Raw genomic sequence first — 23,398 nt, forward strand, 5'->3', positions numbered from 1 at the left:
CAGAAAAACCCTGTCTTGAAAAACCAAAAAAAAAAAAAAAAAAAAAAAAAAGAAAGAAATGGTCACTTCTCAAAACCTATCTGTTTCATTTCAAGGCCAGATTTCTCTAAAGTTATGTTAACTGAATCTATTCTCAACCTAATGATGTCCCACGGTCCCAGTTCATTAATGGTCTAGAAGTCACCACATCTGTGAGTCTCTTCAAGTATCATAATTTAATTTTCTCTAGCATCCAACCCTGCTGACCACACCCTTTTCTTCCAGGGCTGACCCACTGGAAAAACTGTAGGGTGACTCCAAGGCCTTCTTGCTCTACCATCAAGCCTTATCCACAGCCCTGTCCACTACTACTGTTTTAGGAGTGTTTTGATATAGAGTCTCATACAGCCCAGGTTGGCCTCAAACTTAGTATGTAGCCAAGAGTAGCCTTGAACTCTTGATCCCCGTTTCTTTCTTCCAAGTGCTGTGATTCTAGGTTTGTGTCACCTTACCCAGGGCCATTACTTCTTGAAACATTCTTCTAGATTAAGTAGCACCAGAATATATGGCTATTCCTTGTGTGTGTGTGTAGGAATGTTAGAATGCATTCAGGCTGGGCTCTGTCCCTACTTTATTCTTTTTAGCTGTGGCTCAATGACCATCCAAAATTAGGTGACTTCCTAGGTTTTTCAAGTTCAAATGTCTTCTGACCTGTTTGCCCCATCTCTACTTTTGCCATTCACTCTGAACTATAATACAGCTTCCCTCTGCCTAAACCCTGCCGAATCCATTGCCAATTTCATGCTCCTGTGTTCCTTCACTTCTCTCAGGCAGGGGGCACGCTGAGCTACTCTCCTGAAATTCTCCCTTACTTGGAAGTACTTTCTCAGTTTCGGATGAGTCTCTTTCAATCGTTTTTAGTGGCTCTTCTACCTGCTTTGAGGAACTGGCTTCTAAACGCTGAGGACAGTGGATACAAGCAAGATTTACTGGCATTGCAGAGGGGGCTGGAGAGATAGATTAGTTCAGAGCATTTGCAGCTCCTGTAGAGATCCCATGTCAGTTCCTAGCACCTACATGGCAGTTTACAACTATCTGTGTTTCCAGTTTCAGGAGATGTGACTCCTGCTGGCATTAGGCACTCATGTGGTGTACATAAACACATTCAGACATATGCTCAGATACATGAACTGAATAAAAGGAACTTTAAAAGATACATTGCATCCATGTATGACATGACCAAAGAATAACACTATTTTTTTTTTGTTTTGTTTTTGTTTTTCAAGACAGGGTTTCTCTGTGTAGCCCTGGCCGTCCTGGAACTCACTCTGTAGACCAAGTTGGCCTCGAACTCAGAAATCCACCTGTCTCTGCCTCCCAAGTGCTGAAATTAAAGGTGTGCGCTACCACTGCCCAGCTAAAACTATTTTTAATAAAGCTGACAAAGTATAAAGCCACAAGCTAACCTATTAGTAATGGGCAACTGATGCCCATTAGGTGGGGCTGGCAGGAAGGAAGTCAAGCTGAAACTCGAGAGTTGTGCAGACATGCAGGCATTTTATTGTTTGAGACCGAGTCCCACTTTGTAGCTCAGGCTAGCCTAGAGCCTACTATATAGCCTAGGATGATATCAAACTCAGGTCACTACTCCTGCCTTGACCTGAGACCATCCAAGTGCTGGCACTGCAGGTGTGAAACACTCCACCTATCTTCACTTGGGTTCTTACAGTAAAAGTGAAGTGTGATCTGACCCTCTGCTTGGTCAAAGCTTCTCCTTACCTACTAAAGGCAGAAATTAATATCATTTATCCCCTTTCAAAATTCCCAAGAACTTAAGTCAGAATGAAATGTTTAATTTATTAAAACTAACAGCCTCACTTGGCATGGGGCTGGAGAGGTTATAGCTCAGTAGTAGAATACACACATCACATGCTTGAGGCCCTTGGTTCCACCCCCAGTACCACATATGAGTCAGTACTTGAATAAATAAACGCAGCTTCAAACCGGAACGAAGTGGAAATTTATTGACAGCATTACAAAAACAAGCTAAGACTGAAAGCTGCCATAACAGGAACAGATAATGGTGTAGCTTCCTTCCTGGAAGAGGGTATGCACTCAAATCATCAGACCTAAGATAAAACAAAGACTAGATTGTCAGTAACTAGCCAAGGGCTACATTTTACCTAGTAATAGGAAAAAACGCTAAAGGCAAAAACGAGATGTTTACAAGGAATTTTTGATGCTACATTTACAGAATTAAAACAAGCTGTAATTATGAAAACTTCAGACACAGGATATAGATGTAACGTGACTATTTAAATCTTTTCCATCAGCCATAATTTGCTCTATCCTCCGCTCTACTTGTGCTACAATTACATGCTCATTGCTCCTACACTACAGAGTCAACAGTCAACACCAACAATGCAAAATAGTTAGATCCCAACGAAACTTAGTGTGTTTCTGCTCCACTCAAACGAAGATGCTCCAAGCCAGGATTAAGAGCACCCATTGATTTTCGAACCTGCTCTTTTTAGCTGTCATACAAAGTTAAGCCCTTATTTGACATTTTTCACTTGCAATGTTCTTGCTACCATCTTTTTCTGAGACATTAAAATTAACTTGTGGAAACTGCAGAAAACAATGAAATTGTCCTTCGGTTCTGAGCCTGCAATCTTATTCTGCTTAGACACACTCCTCTGTAGTACATCCCACCAGCACAGCGACCCCTTTTCTTGTTCTCTGTTCCTTTGCCCTGAAGGCACTTCTGGATAGCATAATACGTGCTCTTTGGCTGCCTGGACAGTCAGGACACCTATGACCATTTGGACTTCTCACTCCTCTCCTCCTTCTTTTCTATGGCTAATACCACTTTCCTGCTTTTTGTCCACTGGGGAATCTCCAGGCTTGATGCTGTCATCGGCGGGACAGAGTCGGCTTCGGCTTCGAGCTCCTGGTTGGTAAAGCTGCATGGCTGGACGATCCTGAAAGGAAAAAAAGCCATTTATGTTATAACACTGTTATTCTGCTTTAACATGGGGGCCAGATTCCGCAGCCCTAAATTATGCACTCATATATCCAGACCAAAGACCTGGATATATGTTACATAATAACTTCCCCTTTCCTTTCTCCTCCAAAAAAAAACAAAAAACAAAAAAAAAACAAAAAAACCAAACTTTTTTTTTTTTTTTTGGCAGGAGGGATTGAAACAAGTGCCTAGTGCATGGCAGGTTAGTGCTCCACTGAGCCATATTCCCAGTCCTTTTCTATTTATCCTGAGACAAGCTACCACTAAATTGCTCAGGCAGCCTTGACCTTAATATCTCCTTACCTCAGCCTCCCTGGGATTACAAGCTGTCACCACCAGCTCTAGCTGCTGTCACTTTACTTGAGACAGGATCTTTCAATGTAGTCTAGCAGTCCTGGAACTTCCCATGTAGACCAGGCTGGCCTTGAGCTCACAGAGATCCATCTGTCTCTGCCTCTTGAGAATGCTGGGATTAAAAGTGTTTAGCACTATGCTCAACCTGTAGTCATTTAAGAATTACTTAACATGCCAAGGGTGATGTTTTGAGAAGTCTATTGCCTAATTTTTTTAAAGATTTATTTATCATTATATGTAAGTACACTGTAGCTGTCTTCAGACACACCAGAAGAAGGCGTCAGATCTCATTTCAGATGGTTGTGAGCCACCATGTGGTTGCTGGGATTTGAACTCAGGACCTTCGGAAGAGCAGTCATTGCTCTTTACCGCTGAGCCATCTCTCCAGCCCCTCTAAATTTTAAAATAATATTTTATTAATTCTTTGAGAATTTTGTACATGCATATAATGTATTCGCCTAATTTTAAAACTACCTCAAGATAACCTAATTTATAGGTATTAGGTAATAAGAATTAATTACCCCTAATTTTTTTAAACTTAGAAACTACAAGAACCAAGGGCCAAGCTGTAGCTCAGTAACAGAGTGTTTAATACATTCAAAGCCAGGGGTTAGACAACTGGCCTGGGGGGGTGTAAGTCACTGGAGAAACTACAACTACATGCCTGTGATTCTCTACCAGTAAATCGCCTTTTGTGGTGGGAGAGGGAGAACAGGGCCTAAAGTAGCCTAGGCTGACCTCCAACTTGAAATCCTCCTTCAGACATGGGCCACCATGTCCCATGCAATAAATTCATTATAAAAATCTAAAACTACACAAAAATATGTTTAAGTTTGGCTTGATTTAGCTCAGTGGTAGAATTCTTGCCTAACTAGATTTGGGTTTGATCCCTAGCAAAAAAGAAAAGATCTGCTTGCCTTACAGAAACCCACCTGCTTCTGCCCCTGCGTTCTGGGATTACAGGTATACACCATGCCTAGCCTTAAAAAAAAAAAAGATTTATTTTTCCTTATTATTTTTTTAACTGTGTGGGGAAGTAGTATGCATGTGTATCTATAAGTACATGCAGTTGCCCACAGTGACTGGAGTTATATATGTCTGTGAGCTGCCTGACATGGGTACTAGCAATTGAAAAAATAAAAAATATTCACCCCTTAACTGCTAAGCCATCTCTCCAGCCCCAAGTGTTGTTATTGATACAGGGTCTCTTTACATAGCCCCGACTGTCCTTGGATTCAAGTAAATAGACCAGGCTGTCCTCCAGAGATCCTCCTCCATCTGCCTCCCAAGTGCTAGGATAAAAGCTGTGTCCTGCCATGCAAGCTAGGCCAGCACTTTTAACTACTGAGAAACACACTCAACCCCAAGCTCATTTTTATATATTACCCATGTCTATTTCCTTAAAGAATTTAGCTGTTGTGACAGAGACTATATGGCTCAGATAGCCTAAAATATTAGCAGCTGTTTTTCCAAGATTTGACTATTATTTTCATTTAAAAATTGTTTAATTATAAATTTTTAATGCTGTGTTTTGAACCTATGGTTCCATTTATGCTGTTGTCTATGACAGTACTAGTGCTTAAGTAGTAATTATAAAAGAAACAGAATATATATGTTCAATGAGATAAAGAAGTTATAATTTGCCAATGTACAGTCTGAGAAGATTCATAGGACAAACTGGTTTCTACAACAAACAATTATGTATCAGGGAAAAAAAAGATTGTTTAGATCAAAATAGAATTCAACCACACACTATGAACATTGTTCATGGCCCTTATTTAAAAAGACATTAATGATGCAACTGGGAAACTCTCACTAGGAATAATTAGGATAGTAAGAAATTACCTTTGAAGCTGGGCAGGGTGGGGCATGCTGCTAATCTCAGCATTCAGGAGGCAGAGGCAGGCGGAACTCTGTGAGTTCAAGGTCAACCTGGTCTACAAAATGAGTTCCAGGACAGCCAGGGCTACAAAGAGAAACCCTGTCTTGAAAAAAAAAAACAAAAACAAAAAAAGAGAGAGAGAAAGAAAGAGAACAGAAAAAGAAAAACAAAAAAGAAAAGAAACAAAGAAAGAAATTACCATTGGGCTGATGAGATGGTTCATTGGGTAAGAGGACTTGCTGCCAAGCTTGACAACCTGGGTTCAATCTCTAGAACCCACCTGGTGGAAGGAGAAAATGGCTCCCACAAACTGTCCTCTCACCACTATTCATGCACTGGACATGTATGCACGTGTGCACACTCATGTGCACACATGCAAAAAATAAATACATAAATTAGAAAAAAAGAAAATGAAAATTCCACAATAGGGACTGGGGATGAAGTTCACTGGCAGAAAGCTTGCAATGATTCAATACCTAGTGGGGGTGGGGATAGGGCACATTCCTTTAAATTTATCCTTCTAAGAATAGGGGGGGAATCCTCATAAAAACAACCAAGTTTAATAAAAAAACAGCAGCACCTTGTTCCTTATGCGGTCTCTCTTAACCACTTCCTCTTTTTTTTCAATTTTTTCTAATGAGCATATTGATTCTGTATTCTCACTCTTCTTTCCTTTATCTCGAAGTGCCTCTTTCTCTCTCTTCATTTCTTCTTCCTTTCGCTTAAAAGCCTTCTCTTTCTCATAGCGTTCTTTCTGCTGCTGCCGCCGGCGCTCTTCTTCTTGCCGCTTCAGCCTCTCTCTTTCTCGGATCATGCGCTCCTGATCTCTCTCATAGTCCCGGTCCCTGTCTCTGTAATCTCTGACACCCTCGTCATCGAGCCTGTGTGAAAAATAAACAAGAGGGCTGGAGACACCTTTCAGTTGATAGAGTGCTTTGCCTAATGATGTGAGAAGTGCCCAGGGCTCCGAGAGCCTGTCTGAAAAACAAGACAAGACAAAATAGAACGGAACAGAAAACAACGGTGAGGCCAAACCTTCACACATCCTATGATTGCAAATACGGAAACACTGTGGTTCTAAGTTGGCCATCTTATTGAGGGTGCACTTTTACAGCTGAGGAAAAAGTAGGAGTTGTTTTAGAAAATAAGAAAAACCAGAAGTCAGGGCTGGAGGGCTGTCTCATAAGTCAAGAGTCTATTTCTTTTGCAGAAAACCCAAATTTGGTTCCCAGAGCCCATATCAGGTGGCTCACTGCCGCCTGTAACTCCAGCTACAGGAGGATCTGACACCGTTGGCCTCCTTGGGCACATGCACAAATAGGCACACCCAAGACAGACAGACAGATACACACACACACACACACAAAATAATAGAAATAAATAATATTTCTGAAAATAATAAAAATAAATCTTTAAAAGGAAAAAAAAGACAGCGGTCATTCATCTAGCTGGAGACACCAGAATATTTGAAACATATGACCCTCCTCCCTCTACTCCATATAAAGCAGCTCCTTTTTTTTTTTAAATAAGAGGTTTTTTTTTAAAAGATTTACTTATTTTACTTATTTTATATATATGAGTACACTATAGCTGTCTTCAGACACACCAGAAGAAGGTATTGGATCCCAATACGGATGGTTGTGAGCCACCATGTGGTTGCTGGGATTTGAACACAGGACCTCAGTAAGAGCAGTCAGTGCTCTTAACCACTGAGCCATCTTTCCAGCCCAGTAGTTCATTTTTTTGAGAAGGTCTTGCTATGTAGTCTAGGCTGATCTTGAAGCTACCCATCCTCCTATCTCAGCCTCCTGAGTGTTACTGCAGGTTGTGTGCGCCATGACAAATAATTTAATTCCATACAAGTCCAGGACACGGCGGCATCTGCATTAGTGGCCCGGCTCTCACTGCTGACTGACCTCTTTGGCTTTTCATCCTTCAGTTCGACATCAGAACGCCTGGGCAGAGTATAACTGTGCCCACTGGCTCTTTCTTCATTCAGATTTTCTTTGTCCAGTCTCTTGGTTTTGTCTCTTTTATCAAGTTCTTTTTCATCTCCTTTTTCCGGTTTCCTGAGCAACTTTTAAAGAAAAAAATGTTTATTTTTCATTCTGGTACATGGGGCACTGCCTTCTGTTTCTATCAAAAACCCCGCAATATACTAAATATTTTAACTTTAGACTGCAGAAGACCCCTTATCTCCGCCATTAGTCTCAAACTTCCAGTGAGCACAGGAGTGATTTATTAAGTGGAAGCTACCAATGTGAATGTACCATTCCCTGCACAGGAAGTAGTTTCAGCATCCTGTGGCAATGGTATCAAGACTCCTTTGGGTTTAAGTCAACCTCTTTTGAAGGGGCTTTGAGACAGGTTCTTAATATGTAGCCCAGGCAAGCCAGGAAATTACAATCTGCCTCCCTAGTGCTGGTTAAAAGTGTGTACCACCATACCTGGCTACAGGTCAAACTTTTAAGTGAATCAGTGTATTTTTTGTTACTTTGTTTTTCTTTTCTTTTCTTTTCTTTTTCCTTTTTTGTTTTTTCAAGACAGGGTTTCTCTGTGTAGCCCTGGCTGTTCTGGAACTCAATCTGTAGACCAGGCTGGCCTCGAACTCAGAAATCCACCTGCCTCTGCCTCCCAAGTGCTGGGATTAAAGGCGTGCACCACCACCGCCCGGCTACTTTGTTTTTCTTATGTGTATATTCTTGGAATGCCAAATACCTTAATTACCAAAGGAGAGATCCATTGCAGGAATGACTCTGCCTGAAGCCTGAGAACAACATATTTATGATAGTATAGTCACATTATCATTAGAGATAAATAGCAACAATTACTTGGCACTGGAGTTTTAAAATCCAAAAGCCTTATAGAATAATAGAAGGTTGAAGTTTCATGTCTATTCAGGGCCACATATGACGCTCTTTCTGACCTCATTGCTATAAAGAGTTATCATAGATACCTCTGCTAGAGGCGTTGGATAGACAGAGTTTTGTGGGCAAAACAAAATATCATAGTAAATGCATCATAAGAGGTTCATCTCAGGGAGAAGGCGTCATGCAAGTCACAAAGCAAAAGCTTAAAACTTAAGGCAAAGGAACCACACTTAATTAAGCATGAGCTACTTCAGCACACACACAGCAACTACCAATGGGAATCCAAAATTGACACAATGAAGGGCCCAAAGCAAAATGAGGGCAGATGTGCAGGTTTCTCTAATGAACATCTCCCTGCATTAGATGCCAAGATGTTCATTACTCTAATAAGAACATTAGAGAAGCTCTCTAGCATGGCTGACTCTACCTTCTGTCTTGCTCTTCATGAGGACTAGCAAGTCAAATCGCTTGCGGCATGGCGGAAGCTGGAAGGAACTGTGGTAGAAGGTTCCCCTGTATCAGCAATGATGAGCCCAAAAGAGACTCAGGAAACCCCAGCCCTTTAAACTGTTTGTTGTGTTTCCAGAAAGTAGAAGAAGGCGACCATGCCATTATATGTGAGATGCTTTCAGACTTTCTGAAGATCTAGCTGCAAGTACTTCTCTGGGATGCTCGCTGCCTAAGCCATGCCCTTGGGAAGGAAGCAGCAAGGCTGAGCTTTCTCTACAAGACTTCCTCTTCCTATATGCAATGGAGCAGTAAGCATCTGCTGCTCATAGATTTCTAGATGCAAGAAAGCCGCTCAGGAATCACATGAGAAGAGAAAGCTCTTAAGGCAGGGTATCTGTCCATACTCTTCTCCAATGGCAATCAATTCGGAGAGGCATAAAAAAAGATGAGAAGGTGCTATATAGCCTGACTTTCCTCTGAACCTATATTGCTGGGGCTTCTGGGTACCAACAGAGCATCAGGGTTCCCTCTATTTTATTCTATCCTATTTTATTAAGATAGGATCTGGAACCACAGGCCTGGCTAGCTTCAAACCAAACCCTTGTGCTGTGATGAGTCACCATGCCTGGTTTTCGGTTTCCTTTTAAAGAGAGATGTCAAAAAGCTCAGCTTTTACAAAGCCCCAAGTCAATCTGTAGGAGCTTTACCATGTAACACTACCACCACCACCACCAGTTCTTATTAGCTAAGACCTGAGTGTACGACATGATACTAGGTGCTCTGTATCATGTACTTGATCCTTACATTTTTCTGATTCACAGCTTGTAACAGAAACCTGTGTACCTGAAGACAGTGGAAAACAAACAGATGAGGCAACTTCATGTATCATTTATGAAAGAAAAGCTGACAAAACCCCCAAATTCATGCAAGCCACACCTAAGTCCTTATTTAGCAGGAACTGAGAGACTAGTGACCCACATACCAAACATTACTAGTGATTTAGGAAAAAAAAAAAAAAAAAGATCGCAATGAAGGATGACAGCATTGGGTAAAGTATTGAATCCTTCTAAGTCTAAAGCTTAAAACTTAATGCTATTAGCATGACAGGAAATCTATTTCTACCCCCCCCCCCCGGCCCCCGCAAAGTGCAAAAACAAAACAAAACTTGCCACAACACAAGGCTCATGCATAAACAGATCCATGCAGTTTTCAGAGACATGCAGTCAGCTTCTGTTACTTTCATACCTTAATCTTTGGTTCATCCCTTATTTTCTCCCTTTCTGGAATTCTTTCTATCTTCTTTAGTTTTTCTATATCTTTTCTTTTTCGTTTCTCCTCTTCTTTCCATTTTCTTCTCTCTTCTTCTCTTTGCCTTTTCCTCTCTATTTCCCGTCTCCTCCTTTCTTCTCTCTTTTCTTCTCTCATTCTCTAGAGATAACAACAACACTCTTCTGATTACAAACATATCAAAAACACAGTTAACCCCAAAGGCATTTTGGGTACCTGCTAACCTATCTGATTCTCTCCTTCTTTCTACAACATCCTTACTATACATTCTCTCAAGAATCAAGACCAGAATCTGCCCCTACATTTCCTTTGTATATCCCCTGAGGCTGTCAGGGAACTCCAAAATGTCTCTGGGACGGCAAAGCTCTCTCCAGGTCTGCATTGTAAACTCCTAGGCCCACAACTGCCATGAATAACATGGCCAACGAAGTTTAATGGCTAACTTGTGAAGGTAGCTATCTTCCTGTAGGATTCCAGGGCTTTCGAATGTTTATTCACTGCGAACTAATAAGGAGCCAAGACAACTACCAAAAGGAACACTTACTTGCTTGTTCTTCAGGAAGCTCAAAAGGGGCGTTGTCCTTTTAGCTATAAAGCATAAGCAGATTATTAATCAAGCCGGGAAAGGAGTCCACATTTCACCATCCCCTTACCCACTTAGGATGGAGGAGTACATCTCTCACAAAATCTACAGCTCTATCAACTCAAACAAGTGTTAGAGTATTCTACTTCAAAACGGAGGCTTAAAATATATTTTTTAAATGTGGATAAAACTGGGTATATTGGCACATGCCTATGGAGATTAGGAGTTGAGGCCATCCTTGGCTATATGACTATACAGTTTGTATCCAGCCTAGGATTACATGAGACCCTCTCAAAAAATGAAAGAAGGAAGAAAGGAAGAAAGGGAGGGAGGGAGGGAGGGAGAGAGGGAGGGAGAGAGAGAGAGAAGGAGAGAGAGGGAGGGAGAGAGAGAGAGAGAAAGGGGAAGGGAAAAGGAAAAAAGATCAGCTCTCACTGAAATACTGAACGTTTTTACAAGTCGTTTCTTATTGGTAAGACATAACTAAGTGCATTCTTATCTACAGGAGCAGATGTTTTGTTCAACTGGACAGAACCTGAGCGGACAGGCTTGGGCTACAATACAAACACCCATCATTCTGATGTCCTCATTCTAACTCTGGGAATGTAGTCTAAGGAAGCAATCAGAAATGAGCTCATTCTGCATATTCATTAATAGAAATCACAGTAACTGGAGCTCTAAACAATCGGAAGCCTCTGGCCTCCTCAGGCATCAGCACTTGTGGGCATATACCCTCCTCCTGCACATGTAAACACCATGAAAACAGTAACAATGGGTCAAACATGGTGGCACACTAGGGAGACAAAGGCAGGCAGATCTCTCTGTGAGTTCTGAGGCCAGCCTAGACTACATACTGAGTTCCAGGACAGCCAAGGCTACACAGATAAACCCTATCTCAAAACAATAAACACACAAGCAAAACAAAAATGAGTTTTAAAAAAGAAATGTATTTAAGTTCATTTTTCAACATGCTGAACATGCTGAATGATATTAACCTTGATGGCATCTTTTTTAACACAACTTTATTTTTTTAAGATTTATTTATTTATTATATGGAAGTACATTGTAGCTGTCTTCAGACACTCCAAAAGAGGGAGTCAGATCTCGTTACGGATGGTTGTGAGCCACCATGTGGTTGCTGGGATTTGAACTCTGGACCTTCAGAAGAGCAGTCGGGTGCTCTTACCCACTGAGCCATCTCACCTTAACACAACTTTTTAAAAACTTTCTTTCTTTCTTTCTTTCTTTTTATTTATTTAGAAATAGAGTCTAATATAGCTCAGGCTGGTCTGGTTGATGTAACCGAAGATGGTTTTAACCTCTGATCTTTCTCTGCCTCTATCCCCAGGTGTTGGAATTACAAAGGTATGCCGCCATTACAATCTTTTGGCTTGGTTTGGTTTTTTTATGTATTTAAGTAGAACAAATTTATGGGATAAATTCCTAGGGGTGGAAATCCTGGGTCAAACTCTATGTCACTAGTTACAATTGGTTAAAACAAACATCTGAGCTAAAATTTCTCAGATTTTCAATTTTACAGTAATGAACTTCAGCTGTTAGATTTCCAGGTCAAGTTTTAGGAATAAGAACCTACTGCTAGGAGACACCAATTGTTCTTCAAAGACTTACCACTGGCTAGGAATTCTGTAACAAGCTTTAAGCTTGGCATACTTATTACCACAGCTGTATAACACTAAGGAAGCCACTAGAATCTCATCTCATGGATGCAGTGGCCCCATCCTGTGAGGCAGGTGTTTACTGTATGCGTTCAAATAGAAGCAGTTTCAGGGAAGGGAATGATTGCAGGATCACACAGCTGCCAAATCATGCAGGCGGAGACAAGACTTAGGTAGTCAGACTGAAAAGCCATTGGCCAAAATCCTTTTCCTACTTACCTATTAATTCTCGATTTTTGGCTTCAATTTCCTCCAGCAATGTCTCTGGAGTAGATGTCATTTTCTCATTGTCTGTGGCATAACTCTCCAAAAATTTTCTGTATTCTGGATCTAAATAATCATTTAAGGAACCAGAAAATAGAGACTTTTAGCAACAAAAAGGAAGTGTTAGCTAGGCTAAATATTTAACTTACAAGTATGGCATTTCTTCTACTATATGGAAGATTAAAAAACTGAGCACACTGACAAGAGGTGGAATACTGCCCCAGGCCTGGGCTTGCAGCTCAGGTGGAGATCACTTAGTTGGCCTGGGTGAGGTGTTAGTTTTGAGCCCCCAGAGTCTCAGGAGATAAAAACTAAGGCTTCTACAAATCAAGAGTCACACTTATAGGAGAAACGGGAATTAGAGAGTCTTTTTTTGTTTTTTGTTTTTTATTTTTGAGACAGGGTTTCTCTGTATAGTCCTGGCTGTCCTGGAACTCACTTTGTAGACCAGGCTGGCCTCGAACTCAGAAATCCGCCTGCCTCTGCCTCCCAAGTGCTGGGATTAAAGGCGTGCGCCACCACTGCCCGGCTATAGAGTCTTAATTAACAGCATGTAAGCAATATGTGCATGGGCATAACCCACTCTAGAAAAAGTCAACACAGGAAAGCGAGGTGCTCCAAACTGAGAAATTGGAGGGCACGTCCTAGACATGGCTTTGGAGAGTATGGTGATTCCTGGAGTTCATTCCTAGATACCTCTGTCCTAAGAAAGGGAAATAAATACACCTGAGTTATTATTTTTGTTTGATCTTCCACATTGAAAATCTTAATATCATCAAAAAAGAGCTGTGCTATTGAGTCGTCACTGTTTAATAAAGTACCTATCATAGTAACAAATGACAGAAATTCAACAAGGTGGTTCTAGAAGTTCAATCTGACATAAAAAATGTTGGCTGGACAGATGGCTGAGTGGTTAAGAACAGTAGCTGCACTCTCAGATGACCCAGCTTCAAGTCCCAGAACTCATCGGTGCCTCACTATGTTCTCTCTCTTCAGTTTTAAGGGATGAAGCACCCCTTCTAAGGGCACTACCTATGCATGTGGTGCATAGATATACGTGCAGGCAAACGCCCACACACATAAGAAATAAAATTTAAAATTACTGAAGCTAAATCCTTGTCTAATACATACAACAGATATTCAATATAATGTTACCAAAATCACAACACCTGGAATTACTTTTGCCTTAGATGGAAATTATTTCAGTTTTCCATTTTTATATTTCTGTTTAGCCTAAGAATTACATGTATTGTTAACTACACATTCAAAGCCTAGGAGATCAGACTGGCAATTTTAGTTGCTTTACATAAAGTTACTTGGGGATAAGGTTTTTTTCTTGGGGTGGGGTGGGGTGTTTCAAGATGGCTTAGATGGTACAGACATTTACTGCCAAACCTGATGACCCCCGAGTCCCGTCCCCAGGACCCAAACAGTATAAGGGAAGAACCAAGTCCTACGCGCTGTCCTCTGAACTCTACAATTACACCTTTCCTCCCACCCCCACTATATACAGCACATTCTCAAAGGTTTTAGGGGCTAGAGAGATGGCTCATTAGTTAAAGAGTACTGACTGCTTTTGGACCTGGGTTTAATACTTAGCACCTACATAGTGGCTCCTACTTGCCAGTTCCAGGAAACCTAATGTCCTCTTCTGGTCTCTCCTGTCACCAGGCACACAAGTGGTATGCAGACATACATGCAGGCAAATTACTCATACACATAAAATAAAAACAAATCTCAAAAAAAAAAATTGTACAAAGTTTTCTACTACAGGTCAAACCTTGTTTTAGAAAACTGAAAGTCAAATCACAGCAACCATAGAGGCTGCAAGGAGCATTTATTAGTCTTTAAAAATAGATTTTCTTACTATTTTCTTTTCCAAACATTTTATTACGTTTTTTAAAAATGTATCAGTGCTGTCTGCATGTACACCTCCATGCCAGTAGAGGGCATCAGATCCCTTTATAGATGGCTGTGAGCCACCATGTGGTTGCTGGGATTTGAACTCAGGACCTTCAGAAGAGCAGTCAGTGCTCTTAACCGCTGAGCCATCTCAGCAGCCCTTTCTTACCATTTCCTGGTGAGCAGTCTCAGAATGATTTACTGTTCAGTGGTTATGACTGTTTGGTGGCAGAGGAATGAAATGCCACTAGCCAAAGCAAACAGAAACACTGGAAACCCCACCCCTACTCTAACAATTCAGCACAGCTTCCATAGAGTTCTCATTATTTGTGCTCTTTCTAATTTAACATACTGGAGTCTACCTCACGAGGGCACCATGCAAAAGAACTAAAAACTAAAGTAAATAGCTAAAAGCCAACAAAAGGAAGTAGTATATAACCGGAGCTATACTATACCATCCTCGATAGTCCCAACTTTTGTATCTCTTTTCTTAATCTTCTTTTTTGCAGCTTTTTGAAATGGTGCAAATTCTACTATAGCATGATATTCTTGACCTGTTTAAGAAAAAAAATGCCATCCTTGCTTTAACAATAAAGACGTCAAAAAAGATGTATGCACAAATCAATGCATTAGTTTTTTAGACCTACTTTGATGTCATTTGAATAGTCTCCCAAAGCCAACACCCTTACTAGATTTAACATAACTATAGAATTAACACTGATAACATAATCAAACATACGACAGCAGCCGGGCAGTGGTGGTGCACACCTTTAATCCCAGCACTTGGGAGGCAGAGGCAGGCAGATTTCTGAATTCAAGACCAGCCTGCTCTACAGAGTGAGTTCCAGGACAGCCAGGGCTATACAGAGAAACCCTGTCTCTAAAAAACCAAAAAAAAAAAAAAAGTATGACAGCAGACTTGGGGGGGGGGGCGGGACGGGGATGTGTAGTATGTACCTCCAGTCTCAACTACCAGGAAGACTGAAGCAGGACTATTTCTTAAGCCCAAGAATTTCAGGTCAGCACACAATGATCCTATCTCAATCAACAACAGCAACAGATAAATAAAAGATACAGCAGAGAAATCAATGTTCCCTGAAATTCAACTTCTAAAGTGTCATGTTTTGATATGTGAAAATACATTCTTCAATATTCGTTAATTTATATATTAGAACTTAGAATAGTGACTTCTTGTTGATAATGCTAGCACTGGTAGGTGAAAGCAAGAGGGCCATGACTTCAAGGCCAGCCTGGGTTGCCTAGAAAGCTCCTGTCTCAAAAATCCTACATAATCTTAAACATCAGAGCGCTCTTAAAGAAGCAAACTTTAAAAAAAGCTATTTTGGGAAGTAGGACACTTTATGTAGCTAGCCACAGCCAGCCTCAAACTTGCTAGGTAGCTAAACTGTCTTACACTCCTGATCCTCCTGTCCCCACCCTCCAAACTCTGGAGTTACAAGCATGTAATTCACAGCTAGACGTAGTAGATCTAGAGACGGTAGCTCTGTATAGAGGCACATGCTGGTCATCCGAGTACTAATGAGGAAGACAATCATTAGTTTGAGGTCAGCGTTGGATAGAGTGAGACCCTGTCTAGGGATCCAGGAGATGTTAATGGTTAAGAGTTAGTTGTAGGGATGACAACTAATGAGTATGGTGTATCTCATTGGGATGACTATCCAGTCTAAAATTAAATTGTGGTGATGATTATATAACTCTGTGAATATATGAAAAACCAATGAATTGTATGCTTTAAAGGGGTAGGTTTTGCTGGGCTGTGGTTGTGAATTCCTCTGGTCCCAGCACTTAGGAGACAGAAGCAGGCAGATCTCCAAGTTCAAGGCCAGCCTGGTGCCCAGAACGAACTCCAGGACTGCCAGGATCACAGAAAGAAACCCTATCTTTAAAAAAACTGGGTCTTATGATGTGTAAATTACATCTTCATAAAGCTATTATTGTGAATGAGGTACCAATGTGAGTTTGACAGATGTAATTAACATCATTGTATCAATCATTTCATAGTATATGCATAATCAAGTTATCACATTGCATAGCACTCAGAAAACAGAGACAGAAAGATTGACACAAGTTCAAGGCCAGCCTGGTCTACATAGAGAAATTGTTTCAAAAAGTCAAAACAAAGGAAAACAAAACCCCAAAAGAACTACAGATTGCACATATGATTCTGTTGATACGAAATGCTCAGAGTAGGAAAATCCACAGACACAAAACAGATCAGTGTGGCTGCCAGGGCTGAAGGGGGAGGAGGAGAAAAGTGCTAACTGATACAGGTGTCTCTGGGGATGATGAAACACTCCAGAATTAGTAGTGATGGTTGTAGAAGTTTGTGAATATACTAACCCCATTAAGTTTGCACTTATGGGGGGGAGGATATGGGGGACTTTTGGGATAGCATTGGAAATGTAAATGAGGAAAATAATTTTAAAAAAGTTTGCACTTACAGATGGTGAATTCTATGATGTACAAATTATATTTCAATGAAAAACTGACTGCTAAAAAAAGATAATAATCTATCATTCCCACCAAACAATGTCATACAAGGTACAAAATACTATCTTGTCTTCAGTGGCATATGAACATTAACTAGAATAAAGTAAGAACTGGAGTTGGGTTGGGTGGCATGCACTTGCAAGCCTAGTACTCAGGATATGAAGGCAAGAGGATGAGAAATTCAAAGCTAGGACAACCCCAAATCACAAAGGAAACAAGGTTATGAAAATCCTAGTAAATGCAGAATCAGATTGAGTAACTACTACATATTTGAGGAGTAGAACAGATAAACCCAGGTGAAAGGACAGTGAAACTGTGGGAGACAGACTGGGGAAACAAGCAAAGAAGCCCAGAACCAAGGCAAGGCGATGGAGGGCTATGACGACCAGGGTGAGCTTGGAATTTCTGTTTCATAACTATCAATTTAAATCATCCTTTCAAAAGGGTTAATTTCAAGTTTGGGATATAGCTCACTGGTAGAGACATGGCCTAGTATATGAGAGTCCCCATGTCTAGTCCGTAGTGTAGTGGCTGTGTGCAAGTTTATGGCAATTAAGCTGACATAATACAGAAATAGAAAAACAGAACTCCCTGCAAAAGACACTGGTTGTCTGCAAAAGTATAGATAAGCCTCAAAAAAAAAAAAAAAAGAAAGAAAGATAAAGAAAAAAGAAAAAAGGAAGGAAGGAAGGAAGGAAGGAAGGAAGGAAGACACTACAAATCTTAGAAAAAAAAAAACACTCCATTTTAGGTGCTGGAGTGACGGCTCAATGATTAAGAATACTTCCTCCTCTTAGATCTAGGTTCAATTCCCAGCACCCACCTACATGACATCTCACAATCATCTTTAACTCTCCAGTCCAAGTTACCTGATCCCCTTGTCTGGCCTCTGTAGGCACTAGGCATGAATGTGATGCACAGACATACATACGGGCAACACCCATACACATAAAATACTTTTAAAAACAAGCACAATAAATGAAACTGTAAAAAGAAAAAAAAATCCACAGCAGGTTGGTGAGAGGGCTCAGTGTGTAACAGCACTTGCCACCAAGGTTGATGATCTGAGTTCAAGTCCCAAGACCCTCATGGTGGAAGGGAGACCACATGTTCCATAGCCTAAAGACACACAAAATAAACACATGCAGGTAATAAAACTGATTAAGAGGATAATAAGTCAATAGAAGCTAAATAAGAAATCATTGTTATCTACTAGAATAAAAAGGCTGGTCATAGCCGGGCATGGTGGTGCATGCCTTTAATCCCAGCACTTGGGAGGCAGAGGCAGGCGGATTTCTGAGTTCGAGGCCAGCCTGGTCTACAGAATTAGTTCCAGGACAGCCAGGGCTATACAGAGAAACCCTGTCTGGAATTAAAGAAAAAACAAAAACAAAACAAAACAAAAAAAAAAGGCTGGTCAGGAAAAAATAAAGACAGTTTGGGAAATGGGATAATTAGGCACCGTGTGTTAGGCACGAGTTACAATGTAGCAAAGAGTAAAAGTTGGCACGGTGAGAGAACCTTATTTGACCCTAAGTGTATATACATTGGACAAACACAGTTGTCAAGCCTTCAACTTGTTATCAGGCATATTCCACAACAAGGATTTACTATTTGCAAACTTGAAGTAATTGAGGAAATGAAAACAGACAGGAAACCCCACATCACTTGTCCATGAGTCAAAAACCAAATGAAAGGTGGCAAAAGGCAACTTGGATACATTCTAGCTAAACCCTGCAAACCCCAGACAGCAAACGGAAAGTGAGTCAGGAGTTCATTCCGAAATCTGTTAATGTTACACATTGTGTAGCTTGGATCCCAGGATGCTGTGGTGTGTTCCTGTTATTTGCCGATGCTGAGAATTGAACCCAAGGTCTCACATATCATCAATCATTGCGTTACATCTCCAGCCTGGGAGATGCAATTTGAGGCTTTAGTTTTCCGCAGCTTTGTGAGAAAGGTAAACAGTATTCTAACTGAGGACTAGCAACATAAAGGATACTAATTAGCATCTTTGAGGCAGGAAGTCGACATTTGAAACAAGTATAAAGTATCAAACAGGAGAAATCAGTGGTAATTATAGTCACTGGATCAAAGGAAAGAAATCATAAGTTAAGAAAACTATCTCAGGGTTATAAAAATTCTTTCAATGTTGCACATTTTATCTTAAAGGAGTTTAAGTCTAACCCACACAGACTTGGAGAAAGCATTGTATATTGCTCTCCCACACCCCTTCCTCCCTCTCCTCAACCCTATCTCTTTTCTTCTCTCTCTCTCAGTGGTCATTCTATGTAGTCCAGACTGACCTCAAACTTGGAGTCACCCTCCTGCTTCTGCATCCTTTGCTCTGATTACAGGCACATACCGCAAGTGGCAGCACACACTCTGTTCAATGTAACCATGAAAAACTCTCCTAAATCGTATACTCACCCTTATTGTCAAGGAATACATAGCCATCAAATCGGTCCCTGAATAAAAGAATGTCTTCTTGGTTTTTAAAGTTGATATATGCTCTGGCATACATATGAGGATAAAGGCTGTAGAGACGGAAAGCAATTACGTGACTATGGTTTCAGGTGTCTGACTGAATTGCAAACACATACACATTAAAGACACTAGCCCAAAAAGCGAAAAGGAGGGTAAAATATTAATTTTTTTTTTACCTAGTATCATTAGAAAAAAACTCAAAATAATCGTGCTCAGGCATAGGTTGAAGATGTTCCTGAAGCTGTTCCTTGGTCAAAGTGGGAGGTAATCTTCGAATTACCACCTTAGGAAACAAACGAGGAAAGGAAAATCAGTACATAGCAGCCAACTTTCTGGCATACCAGAATCATGGCTTCTGATAATCGGCTCTAAAATACAGACACTTACAAAAACACCGAACATATTCTCCTGCAATCCAATGCTATGAATTACTCAAAGGTATGGATAACGCGGGTTTATACAAACTCCTGGAAGTGACAACTGTCTGGGGCAAGGAAAATCCCAGGTTCTGTTCTTAAATGGAGTTTAAAACCCATTTTGAACGAATTCTGGTCTTTTGTCGGTGTCGCGACATTGTCTCTCTCACCGGTCTAAAATGCGCTAAATGAACTCCCTTCCCCATTCTGTGTACCACGGAAATCCTTTACCCATCGCCCTCCATCTGTCTGCTCCTCCAGGTTGGTCATCAATCCTCTTAATGTGCTCCCCCAACTCGCTTGCATTAACACGTACTTCACAATTACTCCCACCCCTAACCCCTGGTGTGGCAAGGTCTATTTAGCAATTCAAGCCAATTAAAGTTCCCCTATCTTTCCTGCTGCTCCCCTCTCTCATAACTACCCCACCGTCGCAGCTCTGAACTAACCTTTTCTCATCTGGGAACCCTCCTTTTCCCTCACCCCCACCCTCCATCCCCCCATTTCGGGGGCTTTATCAGAACCTGCTAATCCCATTTCCACCAGTGCGTGAGACAGTGCGAAGCAATTTCCATTCAGTTAGAAACAGAAGAGTTACCCGGGAGAGGAAGAGAGCAGCCCCATTCCCAGCCATGCTCCCCAGTCCGTGGACATGTCCCGCCCTCTTGTGCCACCACCCGATAGGCACCTTGCTCAAAGCTTCTTTCTTGTCCCTGTTGCGATCCTGCCTATCGTCCCCTTTGGCGCCTTCGGCAGTAGCGCCAATACAGCCGCCTGTGGCGCCCTGCGGCGTAAACAGGGTCACTCGTTTCTCCTTAGGCCTATGATCTTTTTCTTCCTTCATGGCCACGGTTACGCTCTTTAGAGCGGTGGCACAGCTGCTAAGCCGTTACGCCGGGCACCTACGACTCTCCGGGAGAGACCTCAGGAGCTCCGCCCCTAACAAATAGCCCTAGTGATAAGCAGAGCCCTGCGTTCCATTGGGCTCCCGGAGATCTCGCGAGAGTTTAAGGCCCTCGGTTTCACTCGGGGTTAGGGTTTTAATACCTGACCTTTACTTCCCGCCTGCCGAAGTCCCCATGCTGCCCAATCCCCTAGCGGCCCAGATTCCCTCGGGGCCCGCCCCTTAGCGCGTCATTAGCAACTCCGCCATCTTGTCTAGAAACGACTCGTTTCTGGACTACAACTCCCAGCATGCAAAGCAGCTGCCCGTTTAGGATTAGAAATGTGGGAATCATCCAGATTTTTAGTATATGTGATCATTTGATCTTAAAAATTTAGTGATTCTTTTTCAGATAAAAATACCATAAACATCTTAAGTATATATGATCCCTTAATCTTTTTGTTTGTTTGTTTTGTTTTTTTGAGACAGGGTTTCTCTGTGTAGCCCTGGCTGTCCTGGAACCCACTCTGTAGACTAGGCTGGTCTAGACCTCAGAAATCCACCTGCCTCTGCCTCCCGGAGTGCTGGGATTAAAGACGTGCGCCACCACTGCCCCGCTATGATCCCTTAATCTTAAAAGTTTAGTGCTTTTCTTTTTCAGATAAAAAATACCCACAAGGTTTTATGCCACGTGAGCCTATAATTGCAGCACTGGGGAATCTGAAAGAGAAGGATCAAGACAAATTCAAAGTGTGGTCTAAATAGCAACTTTCAGGCAAATTAGTGCTAGATAGTGGAACCGTACGTATATCAACCAAACAACCATCAGGTAAATAAACAGATAAGGAAAAGCTATTTAAAACTGAAGTATACTTTCAGAGGCATTAGGATTTACACATGCTCAAGAAACACACAAGATACTAATTTCAATGAATTATAACCAAAATGTATTACATTTGTTTTCACCACCTTTCTTTCTTTTCCAAATTAAAGAATTCTCTCCCAACACTGTTATCCAACAAGATGGGGAAAGGAAAATATCCAACTTGATTCTGTTCACTTTCTTCACTTTGAAAAAGGTCAAATACCCATTAACAGTTGAATGGACAAGCAAGATGTGATACATTCACAGAATGAAGTACAATGCCTTAGTAGTTGGTACATGCCATAAATTTGAGCAATAAAACGGACTCTTTAACCAGGTGTGGTAGCGTGTTCTGTAGTCCCTGCTTTGGGGAAGCTGAGTCAGGAGGGTCATGAAATACCCAACAAGATGTTTTCTGTAGAAGGAAAGAGGGAGGAAATGAAGAAAGGAAGAGAAGAATAAAGCATTTTGCTGGTGTGTCTGTCTGAAGGGGAGGGGAGTCTCCAGTACAGTTTGCTGGTGGCCAAAGAAACAAGGCACTGACCCACCTCAGTGTGGCAGGTTCCTGATCTGGGCAGGTGGTTCTCAGCACCATGATTAAAAATAACCATGGTGTGTTGCAATTAAGAAATGGGGTCTGGAGAGCAAGCTTCCCTCATTTATATTCTGCACTAACCTGAGAACTAAAATTTTGCTGCTACAAAGGATGACCTTCATCTAAGTTGGCCAGATGCTGAAACTTTGGTCTTTCTTGTAGTCCTGTATTGTGTGTGTGTGTGGGGGGGGGGGGTCTGATACTAGCATATTTGTGTGTTAGGTAGACAGAGCTAGCTGAATATGGTGGCAGATACCTGTTCTGTAGCCGGAGCTACTTCCAGTTACTGAACCACAAGATCACTGAGTTCACTCGTCTGGGCAGCAAACTAAAATTTCATTGTTCTCCTTCTCCTCCCCAAGAGACGTACATTTGTTTGTTTGTTTGTTTGTTTGTTTGTTTGACATAGGGAGACAGGGTGTAGCCTTGGCTGTCCTGGAACTCACTCTGGAGAACAGGCTGGCCTTGAACTCCAAGAGATTAGCCTGAATCTGCCTCTGGAGTCCTGGAATTAAAATAAAGGTGTGCCACTACCACCTGGCATGAGACAACATTTATTAACATTTATTTTGTTTTATAAATATCTGGCTTGGACACCATGGGAAACTCCTAGCAGAGGGGTGGGGGTGGGGGTATGGATCCTGAAGTGGCCACTTCCTATAGCCAGGCAGGAAACAAGTGGAAGGATAAGGACAGCAACCCATCCACAAAAACTTCAACTCAAAATGTATCCTGCCTACAAGATGTGCAGGGAGAAATTAGAGCAGAGACTGTGGGAATGGCCAACCAATGACTACCCCTAAATTGAGATCCATTTCACAGGCAAGAACCAATTGTTGACACTATTAATGATACTTTATTATGCTTGCAGCCAGTAACCTAGCATAACTGTCCTCTGAGAGGCTCCATCCAGAAGCTGACTGAAATGAATGCAAGACCCAAGGACCAAAATTAGATGGAGCTAAGGGAGTCTTGTGGAAGAGTTGGGGGAAGGATTGGGGGACCCAAATAGGACAGGGACTCCACAGGAAAACCAGCAGAGTCAACTAACCTGGACCCTTGGAGTCTCCCAGAGACCGAGCCATCAACCAAAGAGCGAGCATGGGCTAGACACCCCCTCACATGAACCTATATAGCAGATATGCAGCTTGGTCTTCATGCCGGGCCCCCAACAACTGGAGTGGGGGCTGTCCCTGACTCTATGCCTGCCTGTGGATCCCATTCCCCTAACTGGGCTGCCTTGTCTGCCCTCAGTGGGAGAGGAAACTCCTAGTCCTGCAGCTCCACTTGATCTGTTAGGGGTGGGTGTTGGGGGCTCCCCTTCTCCTCTGAGAAAGGGATGGAAGAATGGGGGAGTGATCTGCGGGGG

General features: G+C 41.7%; 1 protein-coding gene across 4 annotated transcripts; it reads right to left on the reverse strand.

Annotated features, from left to right (window-relative positions):
• Positions 1-1,976: 1,976 nt before the first annotated feature.
• On the reverse strand, positions 1,977-20,770 carry Upf3b (UPF3 regulator of nonsense transcripts homolog B (yeast)). Of its 4 annotated transcripts, none has more exons than XR_001782759.2 (11): positions 20,375-20,770; positions 19,447-19,553; positions 19,214-19,320; positions 14,728-14,826; positions 12,326-12,436; positions 10,392-10,435; positions 9,806-9,988; positions 9,365-9,403; positions 7,157-7,317; positions 3,308-6,121; positions 1,977-2,960 (listed from the first exon to the last, which is right to left on the reverse strand). XR_001782759.2 is itself a non-coding variant. In XM_006541394.4 (11 exons), the coding sequence occupies exons 1-11, from the start codon at positions 20,528-20,530 to the stop codon at positions 2,811-2,813; spliced, it is 1,458 nt and encodes a 485-aa protein (XP_006541457.1). In that variant the 5' UTR covers positions 20,531-20,770; the 3' UTR covers positions 1,977-2,810. The 4 variants fall into 4 exon arrangements, 3 of the variants coding, with proteins under 3 accessions (XP_006541457.1, XP_030107353.1, NP_080849.1); XM_006541394.4 differs by having other exon boundaries at positions 5,821-6,121; XM_030251493.1 differs by having other exon boundaries at positions 5,821-6,121; positions 12,326-13,073; positions 20,375-20,705.
• Between the last annotated feature and the right edge of the window lie 2,628 nt (positions 20,771-23,398).

This window comes from Mus musculus, chromosome X, assembly GCF_000001635.26.
Source record: "Mus musculus strain C57BL/6J chromosome X, GRCm38.p6 C57BL/6J".
Taxonomy (NCBI): domain Eukaryota; kingdom Metazoa; phylum Chordata; class Mammalia; order Rodentia; family Muridae; genus Mus; species Mus musculus.